At 39.0% G+C, this 21,221-nt stretch overlaps 1 protein-coding gene across 1 annotated transcript in view; it reads right to left on the reverse strand.

Annotated features, from left to right (window-relative positions):
• Positions 1-21,221, reverse strand: part of LOC129523871 (uncharacterized) — a 66,880-nt gene that overhangs the window by 2,752 nt on the left and 42,907 nt on the right. Inside the window, exon 3 of the mRNA XM_055347827.1 lies at positions 520-665. Within this exon, the coding sequence (XP_055203802.1) occupies positions 615-665 (51 nt within the window). The 3' untranslated portion in view covers positions 520-614. The remainder of the gene's footprint in view (positions 1-519; positions 666-21,221) is intronic.

The raw sequence follows: 21,221 nt of genomic DNA on the forward strand, positions 1-21,221 counted from the left end.
GTCAGCCATGTGAACTAGGAGTAAGGAAGGCCTCCCATGCAAATACAGCCAGTTACATGTCCCAGCAGACAAGGCCTGGGTCCAGGTCTTTCTGCTGTGCCAGGATGCAATCTGAGAGGGCCACTGGGGCCCTTTCAAGGAAACTAATTTGACTCATTAGGGACTCTAATGGTCCCGTGTGTAACATAACTTCTTTCATTAGTCAGGCAAGTGCAAATGGTACTCCTGGCCAAAAAATAAATGGGTGATTCCCAAAATGCTATTATTCTTTTTTCTGCCCCCTAAGCCTGCTAGGGTACAATGTCATCCAATTTAATCATAAACTTTCCTGTTTATCTGGGTTCATCTCAGGGACGATGGGGCTATTAATGAAGATAGTTTTATGTATCACTTGTGCCTGACTACACGACACTGGACACTCAACCATCACCTGCAAAATGTGATAGAACAGTATAGACCACTGAGTAGATTCCTATCATACATGTAGAACCCTTTAGAGGACCTACACTTGTGACTCACCTTGTAAGACATCACTTCCAGGTCCAAATGTACTTCCCGTTACCCGGAAACTCACGGCCAAGAATTCATCAACCACGTGCTAGAATACTTCAAATTTAGGGCATCTTCTTAATAGGGTAATTGCCCTTAATAGGCCAAACTTCACACTATGAAATTTTAAAAAATAACTTCAGCCAATATTTAAAATACATACTACAATTATGTGTTTCAATCTGTCTTACATTATTTGGGCTGCTATAACAAAACATCAGCCGACAACAGAGGAATGAATAAAGAAATCATGGAGGCCGGGCGCAGTGCCTCATGCCTGTAATCCCAGCATTTTGGGAGGCCGAGGTGGGCGGATCATCTGAGGTCAGGAATTCAAGACCAGCCTGGCCAACATGGTAAAACCCCATCTCTACTAAAATTACAAAAATTAGCCAGGCGTGGTGGTAGGCGCTTGTAATCTCAGCTACTTGGGAGGCTGACGTGGGAGAATTGCTTGACCCCAGGAGGCAGAGGTTGCAGTGAGCCAAGATTGCATCACTGCACTCCAGCCTGAGCGACAGAGCAATACTCTGTCTCAAAAAAAAAAAAAAAAGAAAGAAAAAAGAAAGTGTGGTATATTTGTATATATACAAAAACATATATAAATATTTACATATATGTGTAAAAATACAAATATATTTACATATCTATGTACCATAATGTGTGTGTGTGTGTGTGTGTGTGTGTGTGTGTGTGTGTGTGTGTGTGTGTAAAATGGATATTTATTCCACCTTAAAAAGGGAGCTCTTGGTCAGGCACAGTGGCTAACACCTGTGATCCCAGTGCTTTGGGAGGCCAAGATGAAAGAATCATTTGAGGCCAGGAATTCAAGATAACAGTGAGCCATGATCATGCCACTGCACTCCAGCCTGGGTAACAGAACAAGACCCTGTCTTTTTAAAAAACAAAAAACAAAAAAACAAAGGCAGGTGCAGTGGTTCACGCCTGTAATTCTAGCACTTTGGGAGGCCCAGGCAGGTGGATCACCTGAAGTCAGGAGTTTGAGACCAGCCCGGCCAGCATGGTGAAACACCATCTCTACAAAAAAAAAAAAAAAAAAAAAGAAGGCTGTGGTGGTGGCTCATGCCTGTAATCCCAGCATTTTGGGAGGCTGAGATGAGACGATCACAAGGTCAGGAGTTCGAGACCAGCCTGGTTAACATGGTGAAACCCCATCTCTACTAAAAATACAAAAATTAGCTGGGCATGGTGGTGTTGGAAAATTGCTTGAACCCGGGAGGTGGAGGTTGCAGTGAGCCAAGATTGCACCACTGCACTCCAGCCAGGATGACAGAGCAAGACTCTGTCTCAGGGAGGGGAAAAAAAATACAAAAAAGTAGCCAGTCATGGTGGCAGGAGCCTGTAGTACCAGCTACTTGGGAGGCTGAGGCAGAAGAATCACTTGAACCTGGTAAGTGAAGGTTGTGGTGAGCCGAGATTGTACCACTGCACTCCAGCCTGGGTGACAGAGCGAGACTCTGTCTCCAAAAACAAAGGGCTCCTGTGATTTCCCACAACATGGATGAAACTGGAGAACATTATGCTAAGTGAAATCAGCCAGACACAGACAGAAAAGTATTACATTATCTTACTTACAAGTTGAATCTAAAAAAAAAAGTGAAATATGCAGAGATAGAGAATAAAACAGTGGTTACCAGGGTTAGGGGGGTGGAAGGAAGAAATGGGGAGACGTAGGTTAGAAGTCACAAAGTAGCAGGTATGTAGGATGAACAAGTCTAAGGAGCTGATGTACAACACCATGGCTATAGTACGGCTAGAGTTAATAAAACTGTGCTGTATTTAGAATTCCTGCTAAATGAGTAGATTTTACCTGCTCTTACCCCCTCTACACACAAAATGAGTTACCATGTGAGATGATGCATATGTTTATTTGCTCCACTCTAAAAATTATTTTGCTCCGTGTATCCTGTAACATGATGTCGTATACCTTAAATATACACAATAAAGTTTATTTTTTAAAAAGTATCATAAATGGGGTAGCTTATAAACAACAGAAATTTATTTCTTACAGTTCTGGAAGCTGGGAAATCCAAGATCAAGGCACCAAGAGATTCAGTATCTAGTGAGGGCCCGCTTCCCGGTTCACAGATACTGTCTTCTTGCTGTGTTCTCTCATGTTGAAGGGGTGAGAGATCTCTCTGAGGCCTCTTCTACAAGGGCACTAGTCCCATTTGTGAGCACTCCACCCTCATAACGTAATGACCTCCCAAAGACTCCATCTCCAAATTTCACCACTGAATGTATGTTAAGAGTTAACATATGAATTTGGGGGTGACACAGACATATAGTCCATTACACACCCCAAATAGTTCTCCGTTATCACTTCAATCACCACTACAACAACTCATCTAGAAGAATCCCATGCAGCCCAGAACTATCAAGCCTTTTGAGACCTAAAAGACTAGACTCTGAAGTCTAAAATACGGCCAACAATAATTGTTTTATAGATGGTGTCCATGAAATGTTCAGCTTCGCTTCCATTATGAGGTTCTTTGGGAATATCTCCTTTTGCTGGGCATACAATGAAAAACAGATAAGCTTCAATGTTCACAGTTGCCATTGTTTCTCTTGATAGCATCAGTATTTACTCTGTATTGGGCTAAATCTGGGAGAGATAGAACGTTCATGGTAATTTTAACATAAATTTAACATAACTTTAAAATTTTAACATAATTTGTATTAGCAAGGAAAGATTCTGTAGCTTATTTGTTAGGCTTTTTGTGGGCTTCTCTCTGTAACCTTTACATTGTTTCTTTGTAGACAATCATTAGTGAAGGAAAGTTAGACCTAATGAGTCCCACTTTGGAGTTTATAATTATATCTTCATTGTGATGATAATTATTCTATATCCTCTCCAAGTCTGACATTCTTGAAGATATAGTTCTATTTCTATTCCCCCAATGGTTGTATCCTAAGTAATAGGATAATCTAACAACTGATCTGTATCAAATGAGAGAACTTCCTATAAATTACATCTTTTTAAAAGACATATTATGATCATTATTGCCAGGCATTATTCTGTTGCAATAGAAGAAAAATTAATTCATTTTCTTTGACAGTAATTTACAAACTTTTTGGAGGCAGCAGTGGAAAGGCTTTTATAATAGCATTGAGGAAGATTAGAGTGGAAGTCATGGTCTTTGTTGGTTGCCTGCAAGGCACCAATTTCCCTCTCTTCCCTTTTCTAACAGTTTCCTAATTCAGGTTCCAGTATAATTCTTCTCTCGTACTTCAGGGAACACTGTTATACCTAGCTCCAGAGGAAGACTATTTTGAATGAAGGGTAATGTCATCTCCCTTGCCACAGTGACTGGTACAGGAACCCAGGCCTAAGCTTATCTGCATATGGCATTCCTTTGACCACAGGGATTAGTTCAGGAATGACATAAGAACCAGTTTAAGCCAATGAAACATAAGAGGACACGTGCAGAATCTTCTGAGAGTTTTTCTCTCTTTCTCTGGACATTAAGGAGAGCAGATGTGAAGGTAACATTTGGTCATGAGAAAAGCCAATGTGAAAAGGAATCTAGCCAGGCACGGTGACTCACGCCTGTAATCCCAGCACTTTGGGAGGCCAAGGCGGGTGGGTCACTTGAGGTCAGAAGTTTGAGACCACCCTGGCCAATATGGTGAAACCCCGTCTCTACTAAAAATACAAAAATTAGCCAGGCGTGGTGGCTTGCGCCTGTAGTCCCAGATACTTGGGAGGCTGAGGCAGGAGAATCGCTTGAACCAGGGAGGTGGAGGTTGCAGTGAGCCGAGATTGCACCACTGCACTCCAGCCTGGGTGACAGAGCAAGACTCCGTCTCAACAAACAAACAAACATTAGCTGGGCATGGTGGTGCACACTTGTAGTTTCAGCTACTCAGAAGGCTGAGGTGGGAGGACCACCTAAGCCCAGGAGGTTGAGGCTGCAGTGAGCCATGATTGTGCCACTGCACTCCAGTCTGGGTGGCAAAGTGAGGCCCTGTCTCAAAAAGAAAAAAGAGAAAGAAAATAAATCCAACAAACAGGAATAAATAACAGTCTTGGCAGCCTGCACCAGGTGAAACCTGAAGCCTGCCCTACTCTGGACTTCCGTTATGTAAATTCCCAGGTACATAAGCCAATGAAAACTAAGTGAAGTCTGGTTTTCTGTTACTTTCAAAAACATTCTAAATGAAATGGTGAGTTAGTTTTAATTTTATTTCACTTTTCGAGTATTTTAGAGCCTTAATTCACGCCTGTAATCCCAGCACTTTGGGAAGCTGTGGTGGGTGAATCACCTGAGGTCAGGAGTTCAAGACCAGCCTGGCCAACATGGTGAAACCCTGTCTCTACTAAAAGCACAAAAATTAGCTGGGCGTGGCGGTGGGCGCCTGTAATCCCAGCTACTCAGGAGGCTGAGGCAGGAGAATCACTTGACCCTGGGAGGTGGAAGTTGCAGTGAGCCAAGATCGTGCCACTACACTCCAGGCTGGGCAATAAGAACGAGACTCTGTCTCAAAAAAAAAAAAATTATAAGCATATGGTAAAATTCAAGCAGTGTAAAAGGGCAATCAAAGTAAATGTCCCTCTCATTTCAGGCATCATTCATCTCTCCAGAGTCAACCTCAGAACAAGTTTCGTGTGTGTGTGTGTGTGTGTGTGTGTGTTTCATTTCTACTCAAATACAAGACAATATACACATTATTTTACATCTTGTTTATTGTACTTTATATATCTTTCAATCAGTACATATAGATCTATCTCCCTTTTTAAAGACTGCATGATATTATATTGTATGGATATACCACAATTCATTTAACCAATTCTAATTTTTTACCATTGTAAATAGTGATGAAATGGACAGCTTTAAATTTACATCTTTAGACAAAGATGTGAATAGAAATCTGAGGATAAATTCCTAGAAATGGAATAACTGATTCAAAAAACATGCATTTTACATTTTAACAGCAATCGCCAAAATTTCTTCTAAAGAGGTTCTATACATTTACATTCAAGAATAAGATAGTTTTGATAATAGAAAAAGTTCTATCCACCCTCATAGATTTCCAAAAGCCTTAGCTGTTGTCTATTTCAAAATTAGCAGACAATATGGTCATCTCCTATATGCTAGGCACTTTGCTAAGCACTTAATATACACTAGCTTATTTAATACTCAGAACAGTCATGCAAGGCACAAAAGGATGAAGTAATATGCCCAAGGTCACACAGATAGTAAGGAACAAAGGAATTAAGTAACATACCAAGGTCACATAGCCAGGAAATGGTGAGGCTGAGACTAAACACTCATAAACTGACTTCAGAGCTCATGTGTCAGTTGCTATCCTGCCTCACTACTTTACTTTGAGTTTTATATTAATCAAAGTAATATGTATATATAGTTAAAATTTTTTCAGCTTATAAAAGCAACTATAATGAGAGACAATAGTCCTCTGCTCCCCAGAAACCACAGCTTTTAATCACTATGATTTTACTTCTAGTAGAGACTTCCATACATCTAAATAATATGTTCATATTTTCATTCCTTGATTTATTTAAAATCCACTTTAAAAGATGAGGATTTAACTCACTCTACTTACATCTACATCTCTTTCCATTTTTCCTTTTCTAGATATTTGATTGTTCTATCATTTTTTAAACTTTGTAATATTTAAGCTTTTATTTATTGTTCTCTTACTCAAAGACAGTATTTCTTAATTCCCCATTATGTTTTTTTTTTAAAAAAGGTTATTAGTGTCCCTATGCTTCCATTTACTTCTCTTCTTCAATTTTACCTACCAATTTCTATCAGCTTTATCTTTCTTTTATATTGTCAAGGGTGGTTTACATTCTGTTCTGTGGTCATAACATAATAACATTTTCTGTATCTTATCTATAAATTGATTCTAAAAGTTGAATCATAATTAATAACACATTTATTATTTAGACTATAAAGGTATTGTTCAATAGAGAGCCAGGAAGCTTGCTTTTTTACAAACTATAGATTCCATTGAGGATTGCTGTATACATGAAGGAGAATGCTTCTGACATCATAGTCAACTAGATTGTTTTTGTTTTTTTGTTTTTGTTTTTGTTTTTTGAGATGGAGTTTTGCTTGTCTCCCAGGCTGGAGTGCAATGGTGTGATCTCGGCTCACTGCAACCTCTGCCTCCCGGGTTCAAGTGATTCTCCCGCCTCAGCCTCCCAAATAGCTGGGACTACAGGTGTGCACCACCACCCTCAGCCAGATTGTTTTTTATACTATACTCTGCCTTATACTGTATTGTATTTCCTTTATACTCTGCCTTATACTGTATTGTATTTTCCTTGTACTCTAAATACAATATAATCCTTGCACTATAAATACAGTATAATATACAATTAAGTTATACTGTATTTTAGATTGATTAATATGAGGAATACAACTTTATTTCAGCATTTTTGTTTTCCTGGAGTTTCTAATTGCCTTGCTTTTTTTTTTCATGAAAAAAAGAACATGCTTACTTTGTAATATCCAAATATCTTCCAACCCTTTATTTATTCTACCTATGACATGGGATTCTTTCCTTTCTTACTGAAAATATTCTCTTTAGTCCCCACTGAATTCTTGTTCCAATTTGGAAAGACTTATTTTTAGGCCCGCAGTACCCAAAATAAGTTCTTTTTATTGAACTCCTGAGTAGTTCCACATTTTCTGTATTCTAAGTCATTTTCTTTCTGATTTCCCTCCCTCTTATTTTTTTCTTGGGTACATCAAGTAACTTCCTAAGAAAAGGAGTTTCTGAGACCTAAAGTGTCTTTATCTTCTTCTCATGCTTACTTGATGTTTTGACTCCAAGTTCTCCAGCCTCAGAGTTTCTCTGAAGTGCTGCCGGTCAAATTCATTCCTATTGCCACTGAAGCCCCTCCCGATTGTATCTGGGTTATGGCTTCCTTCCTTCTGTTTAATCCATTACATGATTCCATCTCTTTTCTGACTTCCATGAATTTAAAACAAATCTCATCTGTTGGTGATTCTCATTCCATTCTCTTCATTCTCGTGATTTTATTTCCTTTCCAATTTTTGTTCCTTTATTGCCATTTTAATGGCATCCAGATCAAATACATGTGTACAGTCTGCTATTGAAAATAGAGGCTTCTCCCTTGTCCTTTTTATTTTTTAGAGTCGCAAAGATTGTGTTGTTGGTTGTCATCATGCATAAGAATCCACCTTTCTACTTTTTCAACGAGCCAGGCACTATAATGTATGCCTGTAATTTCAGCTACGTGGGAGGCTGAGGTGGGAGGATCACTTGAACCCAAGAGTTTGTAACCAGCCTGGGAAACACAGCAAGACTCCATTTCAAAAAAGAAAAAAAAGAAGTAGCTCATGGTAAGATCTAACCTCTTATGTAATTATATAAAATTGAACTATATAGATGGGAATAAAACGTTACTTTCCAAAAATAGTATGCAGTTAGCATTTCAACATGGTTTTAAAGTCTCACCATGGATCTCACAGGAGTTCACTTGTCTATTTGTCACGAAAGCATTTAAGGAAATAACTGAATGAGAATTCCTATTAAGCACTGGTGACAGCCTGAACTTTTTGTAGCACTGATGGAGTATGATTTAGGGTGGAGTCATACTAGTCTGGAACTAAGTGAGTGCAAGTGGAATGAAATGATGCATTATTCATATTTTGTTATTATTAGCAATTAATTACAAACATATTACCTAGAAGTAGTGGTGCGCTAGTAAATGTTTAAAAACTGACTCTTCAGGGAATAAAAGTGTGCATACATATTTATATGTGTGTGTGTACATATAAGTTTACTATAAATTTCGTGACATAAAAGATATAGAGCATACGATTTACAAATAATAATAAAATATACAATACTTTTATTGTGACTTCATGTAGCCAATGGATTTGTGAAGAATGCATTTGTTAATTTTTGCCAAACTTTTGTTTCTGTAGCCAACATATGGTTACAATTGAGCAATGATTTGACAAATGGAGTTGCATCTCAATCTGCTAACTCTTTCCCCAGTAAATCTTTTGTCATTAAATCTGACATGTGTACTTTATTTTTCATGATGGCTTCATTTAACAACCAGCTTGAAAAATTCCTGAAAATTTAATACTCAGCTCTCACAATCTGGTACAAGCCAACTCCAGCACACCGTCACTTACAACTCCACTTCACTTACAAACTCCATGCAGAGAAGTTTACACTCCTTCCAAACTCCACTTACCAACTCCACTTCTCTGACTTGAAGGACAAAATGAGGAGCCATCTATTTTTGTTATCCAAATAATACTTCTCTGACATGAAAATATCTTTCTTCTCTGTAATCCCATCTCTCTGACCATTCCCACATCCCACCATAGGAAATCCATACACCTCAGGGACTGCACAGTCAGGTCTGCCTCTAGAAGAGAAAACCAGAAATTTGGCTCAAAGTGGCACACTGGGCTAGATCTAGGCTGTTGCTGGTGTCATAGCCACATGATGGCACTATTGAAACACAGGTGTTGCAGCTGCCTCAGTACCCCCTCCATACCCAGCCCCCAGCTTGTCCTCAGTCATGCAAAGCCTACATCTCTTCTAAAAACCTCACATCTCTGTCTCCTTTCACACCCAGTTCCTTTCAGTACAGGAAGTTCCTTAAGTGCCAAAAGCCCATGGGCATTCTGCTTGCCTAAAAGTCATATCACAGGACCTTCCTGTTGCATCTGTCCTGGCAACTTCTACCTTTTGACATCTGATTTTTAGACTCTGTCATCCATAAGTCACCAGGGCCTTCTCTGTCTCTCACTGATGCAGGCAATGCTTTGTCCGAATACCATTCCAGGGCCTGGGTTCAAGTTCTTATAATTTGTGTGTCCTTATTTATTTGTGTCTTTCTGTCTTCCATTGTTTACTTTATCTGCATGGCCTGCTCCATATGAGATCCTAATGGGAAAACTTGATTGTTTATCATTTTCCATAAGAAATCCAACACAACTCAGCATTTTTATGTTTTGGTAGCCTCATTGAAGTGCTCCCAGTTTCATATAAATATCCCAGGGAAAGATTCTAATTGGCCCCGCTAGGGTCATATGCCTACTACTGGGCCAGTGTGTGGCCAGGAGGATGGAATACTATGAATGATTAGACCTGCATCGCATGACAACTTCTATGATGGTAAGAATATAAATGAAAGCCCAGAACTGCATGGAGTGAAGGAGGAGCAATATCCTCAAAGAAGTGGGAAAATATTACCTGAAGATGGGAGACAGAAATACCGAGAGAATAAATGCAACAAACATTTCCTACTGGTAGAGATTTTACCCTTCCTTATGGCTAGTTCTCCTTTTTGGGATGTTTTACAATTCATGGAGAAAACAGGGAATGATATGCTTTGGGAAAGAATGGTAAAATGAAAACATATTTACCATAAAGTGATGCTGAAGAATGTCCTTTGAAGCATTCCTTTGAAATATCAGCTTATCTATTATGAAGCTTGGATTTTCACCCATATAATTGGCATTATCAAAGCAGGGGCATGATTTTGGCATGCTTTCAAACTCTCTGACATGTGGCATTACTTTAAATTCTCCCTTAATATTCTGTCATTATAATTTAGGAGCTTCAGTGGAAAGTAAATCAGAAGCTGCCTTATACTATTTTGGTAAAGCCAAAAAATGCAAAATAATCCTGCTATTTATTCTACTATTCTAGTTTTATATTTTTGTCTTATAGACTTTTTCATCTCTAAAAATTCAAAACATATAGATTAAAATAAAGAAAATAATTTAACTTTGGAATGTGAGTTCTGCCAATAGTGGGGCGTGTTCACAAAGGAGTTCCTTTTGCCCTACTGATTTTCTAGCAGGCCTGATGCTGTTTGCATGCCTCACCACCGGAAGCCTATCTTCTATCTAGCATCTTCATAGCACATGCACTTCTAAAAAGAGTTCAGGGGAGTAGGCTTCAAACTGGATACTCATATATTCCTAGGGTACATGAAGATTTTCCAAAAGCACATTGTGATGGATAGTGCAATCAGTTTCCAGATTCCCAACTTCTACATCTTGGTTTCCTGAGAGCTCCTCTTAAGGCCTGCCAATATCTGCCTTTACACATTCACCCTTCTTCCATCTCAGAGAAGACAGACTTATCTCTCTCCCAACTTGAATCTTACCTTGGTGTATTGCTCTGGCGTATACAAATCTTGAGGATAACTCATAAGGGGATAATTTAAAATGCACTGCTTCTGAGGGGGCTTCTTCTCATTCCTCCCTAACAGAAGAAAGAAGGAAAGAAAGAGAGGGAGGGAGGGAGGGAGGGAAGAAGGAAGGAAGGAAGGAAGGAAGGAAGGAAAGAAGAAAGGAAAGAAAGAAAGAAAGAAAGAGAGAGAGAAAGAAAGAAAGAAAGAAAACAAGAGCAAAGACAGTCTCAGTAAAAATTACTAAAGCCTGGCCGGGTGCAGCAGCTCACGCTTGTAATCCCAGCACTTTGGGAGGCTGAGGCAGGCGGATCATGAGGTCAGGAGATTGAAACCATCCTGGCTAACACGGTGAAACCCCGTCTCTACTAAAAATACAAAAACTTAGCCGAGCGTGGTGACGGGCGACTGTGGTCCCAGCTACTCGGGAGGCTGAGGCAGGAGAATGGCGTGAACCCGGGAGGCGGAGTTTGCAGTGAGCCGAGATTGCGCCACTGCACTCCAGCCTGGGAGACAGACCGAGACTCGGTCTCAAAAAAAAAAAAAAAATTACTAAAGCCTTATTTTATCCAGGCAACAAACTCTTGGCAAATCTCCATGCCTTCTCTCTCTACCTTGTCTCTGTCTCTCTACCTCGTCTCTGTCTCTCTCTTGCAGAATTAAGATTCACAATGATAGGCCATTCATTTAAATTTTGAAATGATAGGCAGTAAGTCTGATTTAGCTGATTGGTTTGACAGGGGAGACTGGCTTCTCCAGTAACGTATTTGTACAGTGGACTTACTCCATAAAGTGAGTGAGCTAAACCTGCAGCTCCAAGGATTTGATAAAAATAAAATTAGGCCAGCCACTGTGCCTAAAGCCTGTAATCCCAGCACTTTGGGAGGCTGAAGGGGGAGGATCACTTGAGGCTAGAAATCCAGATCAGCCTGGGCAACATGGTGAGACTGCCACCCCCTCCCCCAACTCCATCTCTACAAAAAAATGAAAAATAAGCTGGGCACAGTGCTGTGTGCCTGTAGTTTTACTACTTGGGAGGCTGAGGCAGGAGGATCTCTTGAGCCCAGGAGTTTGAGGCTTCAGTAAGCTATGATCAAGCCGCTGCACTCCAGCTTGGGCCACAGACAGAAAGACCTTGTCCCAAAAAATAAAATAAAGTACATATTCAAATTAGAATACCCCAGGAAATACATTATTTGCAATGACTTAAACTTAAGATAAAATATTTTTAGATATCCTTGTAAAATGTTCAAGAGACCCGTTGTTTTTCAAAATGCTTTTGAGATTAAATTTGCAAAGAATTTTGAAGGCCCTGGGTCTAAAGAACCAGAAAAATACTTTGAACAGTTTAAACTCTATTAAGAAAATATAACTATATAACTTACAGCCATAATTATTAAAAATACCCCATTGAAAAGAGAAGGATGGAAAAGAACATAACATGTTAGTAAAAAGTCAGTTAACTAAGCAAACTTTTTTTTTTCTTTTTTTTCTTTTTGAGACGGAGTCTTGCTCTGTCACCTGGGCTGGAGTGCGGTGGCACGATCTTGGCTCACTGCAACCTCTGCCTCCCAGGTTCAAGCGATTCTCCTGCCTCAGCCTCCCGAGTAGCTGGGATTACAGGAGCCCACCACCACCCCTGGCTAATTTTTTGTATTTTTACTAGAGACGGGGTTTCACTATGTTGGCCAGGCTGGGCTCGAACGCCTGACCTCATGATCCACCCGCCTTGGCCTCCCAAAGTGCTGGGATTACAGGCATGAGCCACTGTGGCCGGCCCTTTTTTTACTCTTGAGTCTATTCAAATGTGGGGATTTTCCTGTTGAATATAGAATTTGGCCAGAGGACATACTAGCTTTCAGTCCCACTATCTTTTATGCTATAGGAGGGAAGTACCTGGTGTTTAAATTCAATTTTCCCAATATTTAAGCCTATTACACTTATATTTTAACCCCTACAAGAGCAAACGTTTCTGATTACAGTTCTCCTGGTGGTAGTTTTTCCCCTCTGCTAAATATTTCTCAAAAAAGAAGAAAATAGCAATTTCCCCATAGTCTGGTAGATCCCATGACTATTTCTACCCTATGAAAAAGAAAATCGCGGAAGAACTACTAACTTTTACTTTCCCTCTTCCACCTCTGCTGCTTAGATACCTTAGGGTCACTTAACACAATTATAATGAAAAATTAATTACTAAAGTTTGATTATATTAAATTGCCAGATGGTTTCACTGACCCAGAGCCAAACTGGTTTTTCTACCAGAATTTTCCTCCCTGTCTCTAATAACTAAAAAAAAAAAATTGAAACTATAATATAAAGACTGTAAATGCTAAGCAGCACAATTTTCTCCACAAATGGTACCCTCTTACCCATTAATTTGCTGCCAGCTGAGAGAAAAATTTAGCAGGGGCAGGGAGACCCCTGAGAGCTAGAGGGAGGGAGAAGAAGCGACTGCAAAGAGAAAGGGAGCTGTTTGGAGATGTGCGTGTGACAGAGACAAACTTCCTATTGCATAAGCTTGCTTCTGGCAAGGCCAGGCCTTGAGGACAAGGCTCTCTTTAATCACCACATTTAACCTGGGATGACCTTGGTTTGGGGAGACATAGTAATGTATTGATACATATTTGGAGCAGAGGGTTAATTTTTGATTTAGCTTTTCTGCACTTAATTTTTATTTTCTATCTGCCTTGTAGGCAAAGCCCTTGCGATAATAAACTAGGTGTGGCTACAGCTTTTGGTACAAAAATCGAGCTTTGAAAAAGATATTCTAGCTATAGACTTGGAAGCGTTTTTTTTTCTCTTGTTTCCATAATATTTTTGATGTAGTGGCTGATTCACCTATATTTTGCACTTGTATCCTGTAAAGATTTTTCTGTTGACTCATTTGAGGAGTAAAAACTCCCCAATTTTTTTTTCAAGAATATAATCCCAAAAGAGTAATTACCTGTTCCCTGTGGTGATAGGAACATTTTCTAGTCTCATCAGCAGAGACTGCAGAGCACAGCCAATGAACAATGAATAACTGTTAATAAGGATAAAGCCATAAATAAGCAAAATTAAAATGTGATTCATTTTAAATTGTAATGGTGGACATGTTACCAAGAAGAAACAAGTTAATTACTCATGTAACATATTTTAAAATGATGAGAAAACCATTCATTGGTACAGAACTCCTCCTCAGCTCAGATTAAATGAAGATTTAAGTGCAGTTAAGTGCATACACGTGCACTAGAGAGTAGACAGAATCTTCTTGCCAACTGCTTCATACTAATAAGGACACTGAGGTCACTGAGGAATTCACTGAGACTCTGTCTACACAAGGGCCCAAAGTCATCAGTTTTGAGACAGTTCTTTACAAATCTGTTTTCACTATCATGTAGGAATAATCATAATTTTATAATATCAGTATGGTCTACCTTATAACTTTTGCGAACCAATAGGCGTCCCCCCAATTCCCCCGGTTCCTCAGCAGGTGCTGTTAAGGTAAAGCTTCTGTTTGCCTAGCCTTATAAGGATAATCTAATCAATATTGAATTATGTATTGACTTACTTCTTCAAGGCACCAAACCTATTTTCCATCAAGAGAATAGGAGAATGATGTACCAGAAAGCATACTGCAGACCAGAGGACTGACTCAATGTTTTAGCATGATATAGGATGAAATACAGCATAAGAAAGTGCAGGCAAGGAGAAAACATATGGATGGGAAATATATCTTGTCTGGAAACACAAATTTAAAGCATTCCCTTCCATATACTCTGATCAAGATGACAGAATGAGTTTACTTGGAAGCAACATCCTACCCACAAGAAAACCACCCTCTGCCCTCCACAGCATCATAGACAGAATGTTTATTTTAATAAATCTATACTTAAAAGTGATAAAGAAAAAAATTATTCAATGATGCTTGTTAAAGCATGCTAAAGAAGACTTTATTCAGGAAGACTGCGATAAGTGTAAGAACCATGGCAAGGGGATTTTGCAGTGGAGGAGAGAGATTGGGCTCAACTCCGAATACAACACAGGCAAATGGGAATTTATAGCCAAGAAGCAGGGTAGGGCTCAGTGGATAAAAATTACTAAGAGGAAACATTAAGGGTAAGGGGGATTCTGGTGAAATTGACCTAACAGGATTCTTGCTGAAGACAGGCCAGGGTGATCAGACATCTCCTGCAGGATGGCGGAGTTTGAGGAACCTGATCAAGCTATTGAGGGTGATAGGATATGCAGGGTGGAGGGTTCTTACTAAACTGACTTAGCAGGGCTCTTGCCAAAACTGGATTTTACAAGGAAGAGCATAGATGGGCCTAGGAGAAGGTTCAGGAGCCTGACTAAAATTTGGTCAAGCAAAGCATCTTTGTCAAAAGACATCTCCAAGTTCCAAAATGAGAAGCTTAAAATGGGATTTGAAATATGTCTCTATGTACACATGGAGAAATAAGAAACATGATAAATTTATATATTTTCTTTTAGAGAAGTTTGTGATATATTAAGTAAAAAAATAGTAAATTGTGGATTCACATTTATAATTCTATTTCACAGAAAACAAACTCAAAAATCAATGTGTGTGTGTGTGTGATGAGCAAATTATATAGGCTACATTATATTATATAATTTGTGAAATGATACATGTTGGTCATTTAACATGTGAGCCTTAGATGGCAGAGACAGAATATATACATAAAATAGTTTTTTGGCTTTTTAAAAGAGACAGGGTCTTGCTGTGTTGTCCAGGCTCACTGGAACCCCTAGACTCAAGTAGTCCTCCTATCTTAGGCTCTTAAGTAGCTGGGTCCACAGGCATGTGCCAGGAAAAATTGTTTTTTTAAAATATAACTTTGTATAATCTCAGTTGTTACAACTAGCCTGTATCATTTTTATAGTTTGAAAATCCCCAAATTAAGGAAAGTGTAAAAAAAATTACATGACTAAGTTTAACATAGTTTCTAGATTCAATAGTAAATTTCATACTGATTCAGGATTCATTTGTAAATTTTCTAAATTTCATCTAATTATACAAATATTAAACATTCATTTAAGAAATACTGAACAACAGAAAATCACACAAATACAAAGAAAATAGGTAACACCAATAATTCCAACTCTTAGAGATAAATATTATGAATATTAATATTTTGGTGTAATTATTTCTGGTCTTTTTTCTTTCTATGTGTGCTATGTGTGTGTTTGTATATTTAAAACAAAAATTTTAAAAAAATACTGGCTATACCCCACTGTTTTTGAAACCCAACAAAGGTTTTCCAAAAAATCAAATATCTTTCTTTTTTTTTTGAGATGGAGTCTCGCTCTGCGGCCCAGGCTGGAGTGCAGTGGCACAATCTCGGCTCACGGTAAGCTCCGCCTCCCGGGTTCACGCCATTCTCCTGCCTCAGCCTCCGGAATAGCTGGGACTACAGGCGCCCGCCACCACACCCGGCTAATTTTTTGTATTTTTAGTAGAGACGGGGTTTCACTGTGTTAGCCAGGATGGTCTCGATCTTCTGACCTCGTGATCCGCCTGCCTCGGCCTCCCAAAGTGCTGGGATTACAGGCGTGAGCCACCGCGCCCGGCCTCAAACATCTTTCTTTAGCAGCAGTGTAGTGACTATACTGCACACTGTAAGGGCAAGGATTATATTTGACTAAAATGAAACGGTGATTTAAACACAAAAGCAGGCAGTTTAGGGATGGTGTGGTGGTTCCTTGACGTCAAGGCTGACTATGTAATTGTGGGGCCCAGTGCAAAATGAAAATGTGGGGGCCCCTGTTCAAAAATTTAAAAAGTGTTTCATTAAGAGTACTGAAACATAGGCTGGGCGTGGTGGCTCATGCCTGTAATCCCGGCACTTTGGGAGGCCTAGGCGGGCAGATCACCTGAGGTCAGGAGTTCAAGACCGGCCTGGCGAACATGGTGAAAGCCTGTCTCTACAAAAATACAAAAATTAGCTGGGCATGATGGCAGGTGCCTGTAATCCCAGCTACTTGGGAGGCTGAGGCAGCACAATCGCTTGAGCCTGGGAGGCGGAGGTTGCAAACAAACAAAAAAAGAGTACTGAAATATAAAGATTTTTCTTTTCTACTGGGACCTCTCTCTTGACTTGCCCTGGTGTTTTTCTAAAATTTCCTATTGTTGTTCTAAGTAACAAAAAAAAATACATAAAAACATAAATTGATAGCATGAATTTTACCCTTCATCTTTATATTAAGCAATGCTAGTTTTAAATGCAAATATAAGAACATTTAATGTGTGTACATGAGATCACCGAAATCACATAATTCATATTTTATAATATGTGTGTGCATTTGTACTTTGTTCTTAACGAGAAGAATGAAAATGTTGCACAAAATGAAATTAACTGTTTTTATTTCACTTCTTGATACAAGCACCTTCTACCAACACTCTCTATCTTTGGCTTACTGATAAGTAAGGAAGGACTGAAATTAAAAGGAACTATGGGCTGTCTATCTTCCCTTTTCCTTCTATGTTATTATTTTCAGGGTAAGTTGTTGACTACTACAGGGAAGTAACATAAGTAAGAAATGACACAACAGGATTCCTTGACTGTTTATGTTCCTAGAAATGCCACTGCCTTCTTTCTGCATAGCAAGTTCTAGCTCAGATGGAAAGTGTGGCCTCTTGGGGCCATCAGTACTCCAATTAATTAGTCATAGATCTAACACATTTTCCTTGTACACTCTGAGTCTCATTGAACTCTCACTCATTGTGGGGCCTCCGGAATTCAGAGCTCATGAGACTACATGCAAATAGGGCAACAAGAAACAGCAGACGTGCTGATTGTGTGTAACTTCTCTTTTCACACACATGCTTCCTTGTTCTACTAGACTTTATGTAGAAAGCACAACCTCAGGCTGGGTGTGGTGACTCATGCCTGCAATCACAGCACTTTGGGAGGCCAAGGCAGGCAGATCACTTGAGCTCAGGTGTTTGAGACCAGCCTGGGCAATGTGGCAAAACCCTGTGTCTACAAGAAATAAAAAAATAAAAACAAAACAAAACAAAACAAACGGACGTGGACGCACATGCCTGTAGTCCCAGCTACTTTGGAGGCTGAGGAGAGAGGATCACTTGAGCTCAGGAGGCAGAGGCTGCAGTGAGACTGCATTGCAGCCTGGGCCATAGAGGGAAATCCAGTCTCAAAAAACAAAACAAAACCAAAAAATATAACATCAAAGATGACAGTTATTAAGAGTTTCAAGGTAGCAATAATAGAGCATTGAACCACATGTGAGGCCCTTCTGAGCAGAGGTCCTTGTATGACTGCACACTCCAAATCTTCCAGGATTTGGTCTTCTTTTATCTTTTTCCTCCTTCATATGAGGGTCTCCAACCTCAAGGTCACTTCACGGTCCAAGCTGACTGTTGAAGTTCAACATCAGCAAAAGGGGTGCAAAGGAGTCTCCCCTTTGGGCTGAATCAGCTCTCTAGAGGGAGACGTCGCAGAGGCCCAGCTCTGCTTTCATCTCATTAGCCAGAACTTAGTGATGGGACTACACTTAACTCTAAGGACAGCTGGAAAATGTAGTCTTTTTGCTGGATACGTGGCCACCCAGCAAGAAATAAGGCTTTTACTAAGAAATAAAGGTGAATGGATATGGGTAGGCAACTAACAGTCCCTGCCATACCAAGTGAAAAAAATATTTAAGCAAACCTTAATTTTTATTTACAAAAATCAGGTTGTATCTGATTTTTCACCATTATCGACATTACTTGCAAACTTTTCAATTGTGTCTTGCTCTAAATTTTTAAAAAACACATCCCTAAATAACAAGTACACTTCTTTGGAATAATTTTCTGTTTATTAAATCAAATTAAATAATTTGTATTTAATTAAGCTTGCAACAATAACAGTTGAGTTCTTTTTAAAAAGGAGGGCAATTGAATGTTTATACTGATATTTAGTCCTGACATAAACTTGACCTTGTGGGTCAAGGAATAGATGGCTAAGATAAAGATATGTTAAATTATGATTTTCTTTTTCTCTTTCTTTCTTTCCTTTCTTTCTTTCCTTTCTTCTTTTTTGAGACAGTCTCCCTCTGTTGCCTAGCTGGAGTGCACTGGCACAATCTTGGCTCACTGCAACCTCTGTTTCCCCAGTTCAAGCGATTCTCATGCCTCAGCCTCCCTAGTAGCTGGGACTACAGGCACGTGCCACCACACCCAGCTAATTTTTTTGTATTTTTAGTAGAGATGGGGTTTCACCATATTGGCCAGGCTGGTCTCAAACTCCTCACCTCAAGTGATCTGCCTGCCTTGGCCTCCCAAAGTGCTGGGATTTCAGGCATAAGCCACCATGCCTGGCCTAAATTATGATTTTCTATTCTTGTACAGTATTGCTAATTAATGTGTGACTACATTACATAAAGCAAAAGTGATGTAAGCAGCTTCTGAAGGTTGCTGATTTTTTAAAGATCATTTATGTCTACCTAAATCAATCTACTGCCAATATCTGGATGCATTGTATCATCTTGCATTAATGTTATCTACTTGAAGCATTCTAGATGACTAAATTTAAATGAGAAATAGCTATTGTTAATTTCTGCATTAGCATTTTACATGGCGTATAATCAAACTGCTCTTTAATTGGTGAAAACTAGTTCTCTGTTTGGTGTTAGTAACTCAAGGCTGAAATAACTTGAATTTTCTTAGCTCGTTTTTATGTTTCTCACATCTTTGCCAAGCTTATCAAATTATTTCCATGTGAAATGAAAAAAGACTTTACTAGCCTCCACAACATTTTTATTTCAAGTAAATAACTGTGAAAGAATTTACTTATTCCAACCAGTTTTTAAAATTTGTTTTTAAATTACAAGAACTTGTAGTTTATTAAACAGAACAATTTCTGCATATTTAGATTCTAATGTGAGATTTTTCTGAATGAATTTGGGCACAATTCTATGTCAAAAATGGAACCATTAAAATCTGAGTATTATGAGTAAACTATTATTTATAGAGTATAGTTCTACATATTCTGACATTTTATCTTTCACATATAAATATCTGGGTACATGCACATCTGAGCGTATAAAATTAAACTACCTGAACACCTTTAAAAAATTAGAGTAAAATGTAAAAATGTCTATAAAAAGAAATTCATTAGAGATTTCAAAATATCCGTAAGTGCTAAATAAGGTTTCCAGAAATCAGTGATTACGCTGAAACGTGTCACAAGGGGAACTGTTAACAAGTGTTACTTTGCCAATGGTAGGAAGATTGCCAACCTTTAATTGGCTTTAAAGTTGGTGTTCTATCAATGGTGTATTGTAAAAGGTAATAATGCCCACATTTATTATTTAAGCCTGAAATGGGAACTCTAGATTTGACTAAAGGTGGCACTGTGCACTAGTCCTTCTAATTAAAAATATTCAAATGCCCACATTTTAAATTTGATTAAGATGCACATTATCATGTTTATCATTAACAACAGCAAAACAAAAGATTGTCTACACTTTACAATACACAATGACCAGTCAACCTTCCCTTTTGGTTTGCTATTCATTAACTGTTTTGTTCTAAGGAAAATGCTGAAAATAGCTCTTGGTAGGTTGATAGGAAGGTACAAGTTTATTGAATGAAACCCGAATTTGGCATGCCATCTTTCTTTGTATTCTGTAAAGGTCAGGGAGGCTCCTCATTAATAAATGCAAATAAGGGATTATCTTATCTTCCAGAATAAATAATGCTCTATCCATTGGTTTCTGGATTTCTAACCATGAATTACCATATAATGACCCAGAACCTAGGACAGCACAAGAGAGCTCTTGAATAACAATTATGAACAAATAAATATGAGGAAAAACCAGTCAAACACTTAAGATAGAAAATTCTCACAGAAAGATCACTTTCAATACGTGTGAGGCTTCAGAGAGTAAGAAAAAGATCCATTGAAGATTTTTGAGGGAAATCAGCTGAATGTTGAATATCAGCATTCATCTGATTAACCTCGAAGTTTTGTCCTGCTGACTTGAATAGCTTTGTGGATTAGGGATAGTTTACAATTTTTCTGACTCTGGCACATTACATATTCATCAGACTAACATTCTATACCAGGCATGTGTCTTTTTTTTTTTTTTTTTTTTTTTGAGACGGAGTCTCAATCTGTCACCCAGGCTGGAGTGCAGTGGTGCAATCTCAGCTCACTGCAACCTCTGCCTCCCGGGTTCAAACAATTCTCTGCCTCAGCCTCCCAAGTAGCTGGGATTATAGGCACCCACCACCAGGCCCAGATAATTTTTGTATTTTTAGTAGAGACAGAGTTTCACCATGTTGGTCAGGCTGGTCTCGAACTCCTGACCTCAGGTGATCTGCCCGCCTCAGCCTCCCAAAGTGCTGGGATTACAGGCATGAGCCACCATTCCCTGCCGCCATGTGTCTTTTAGCCCTCTCCTCTTCCTTCCACCCATGTGACATTCACATCCTCCATGTTTTAGCTCATTGGCCGTAAGAAAGATGCAAGGCACATGGAGTGACGAT

Source organism: Gorilla gorilla, chromosome 6 (assembly GCF_029281585.2).
Source record: "Gorilla gorilla gorilla isolate KB3781 chromosome 6, NHGRI_mGorGor1-v2.1_pri, whole genome shotgun sequence".
Lineage (NCBI taxonomy): Eukaryota > Metazoa > Chordata > Mammalia > Primates > Hominidae > Gorilla > Gorilla gorilla.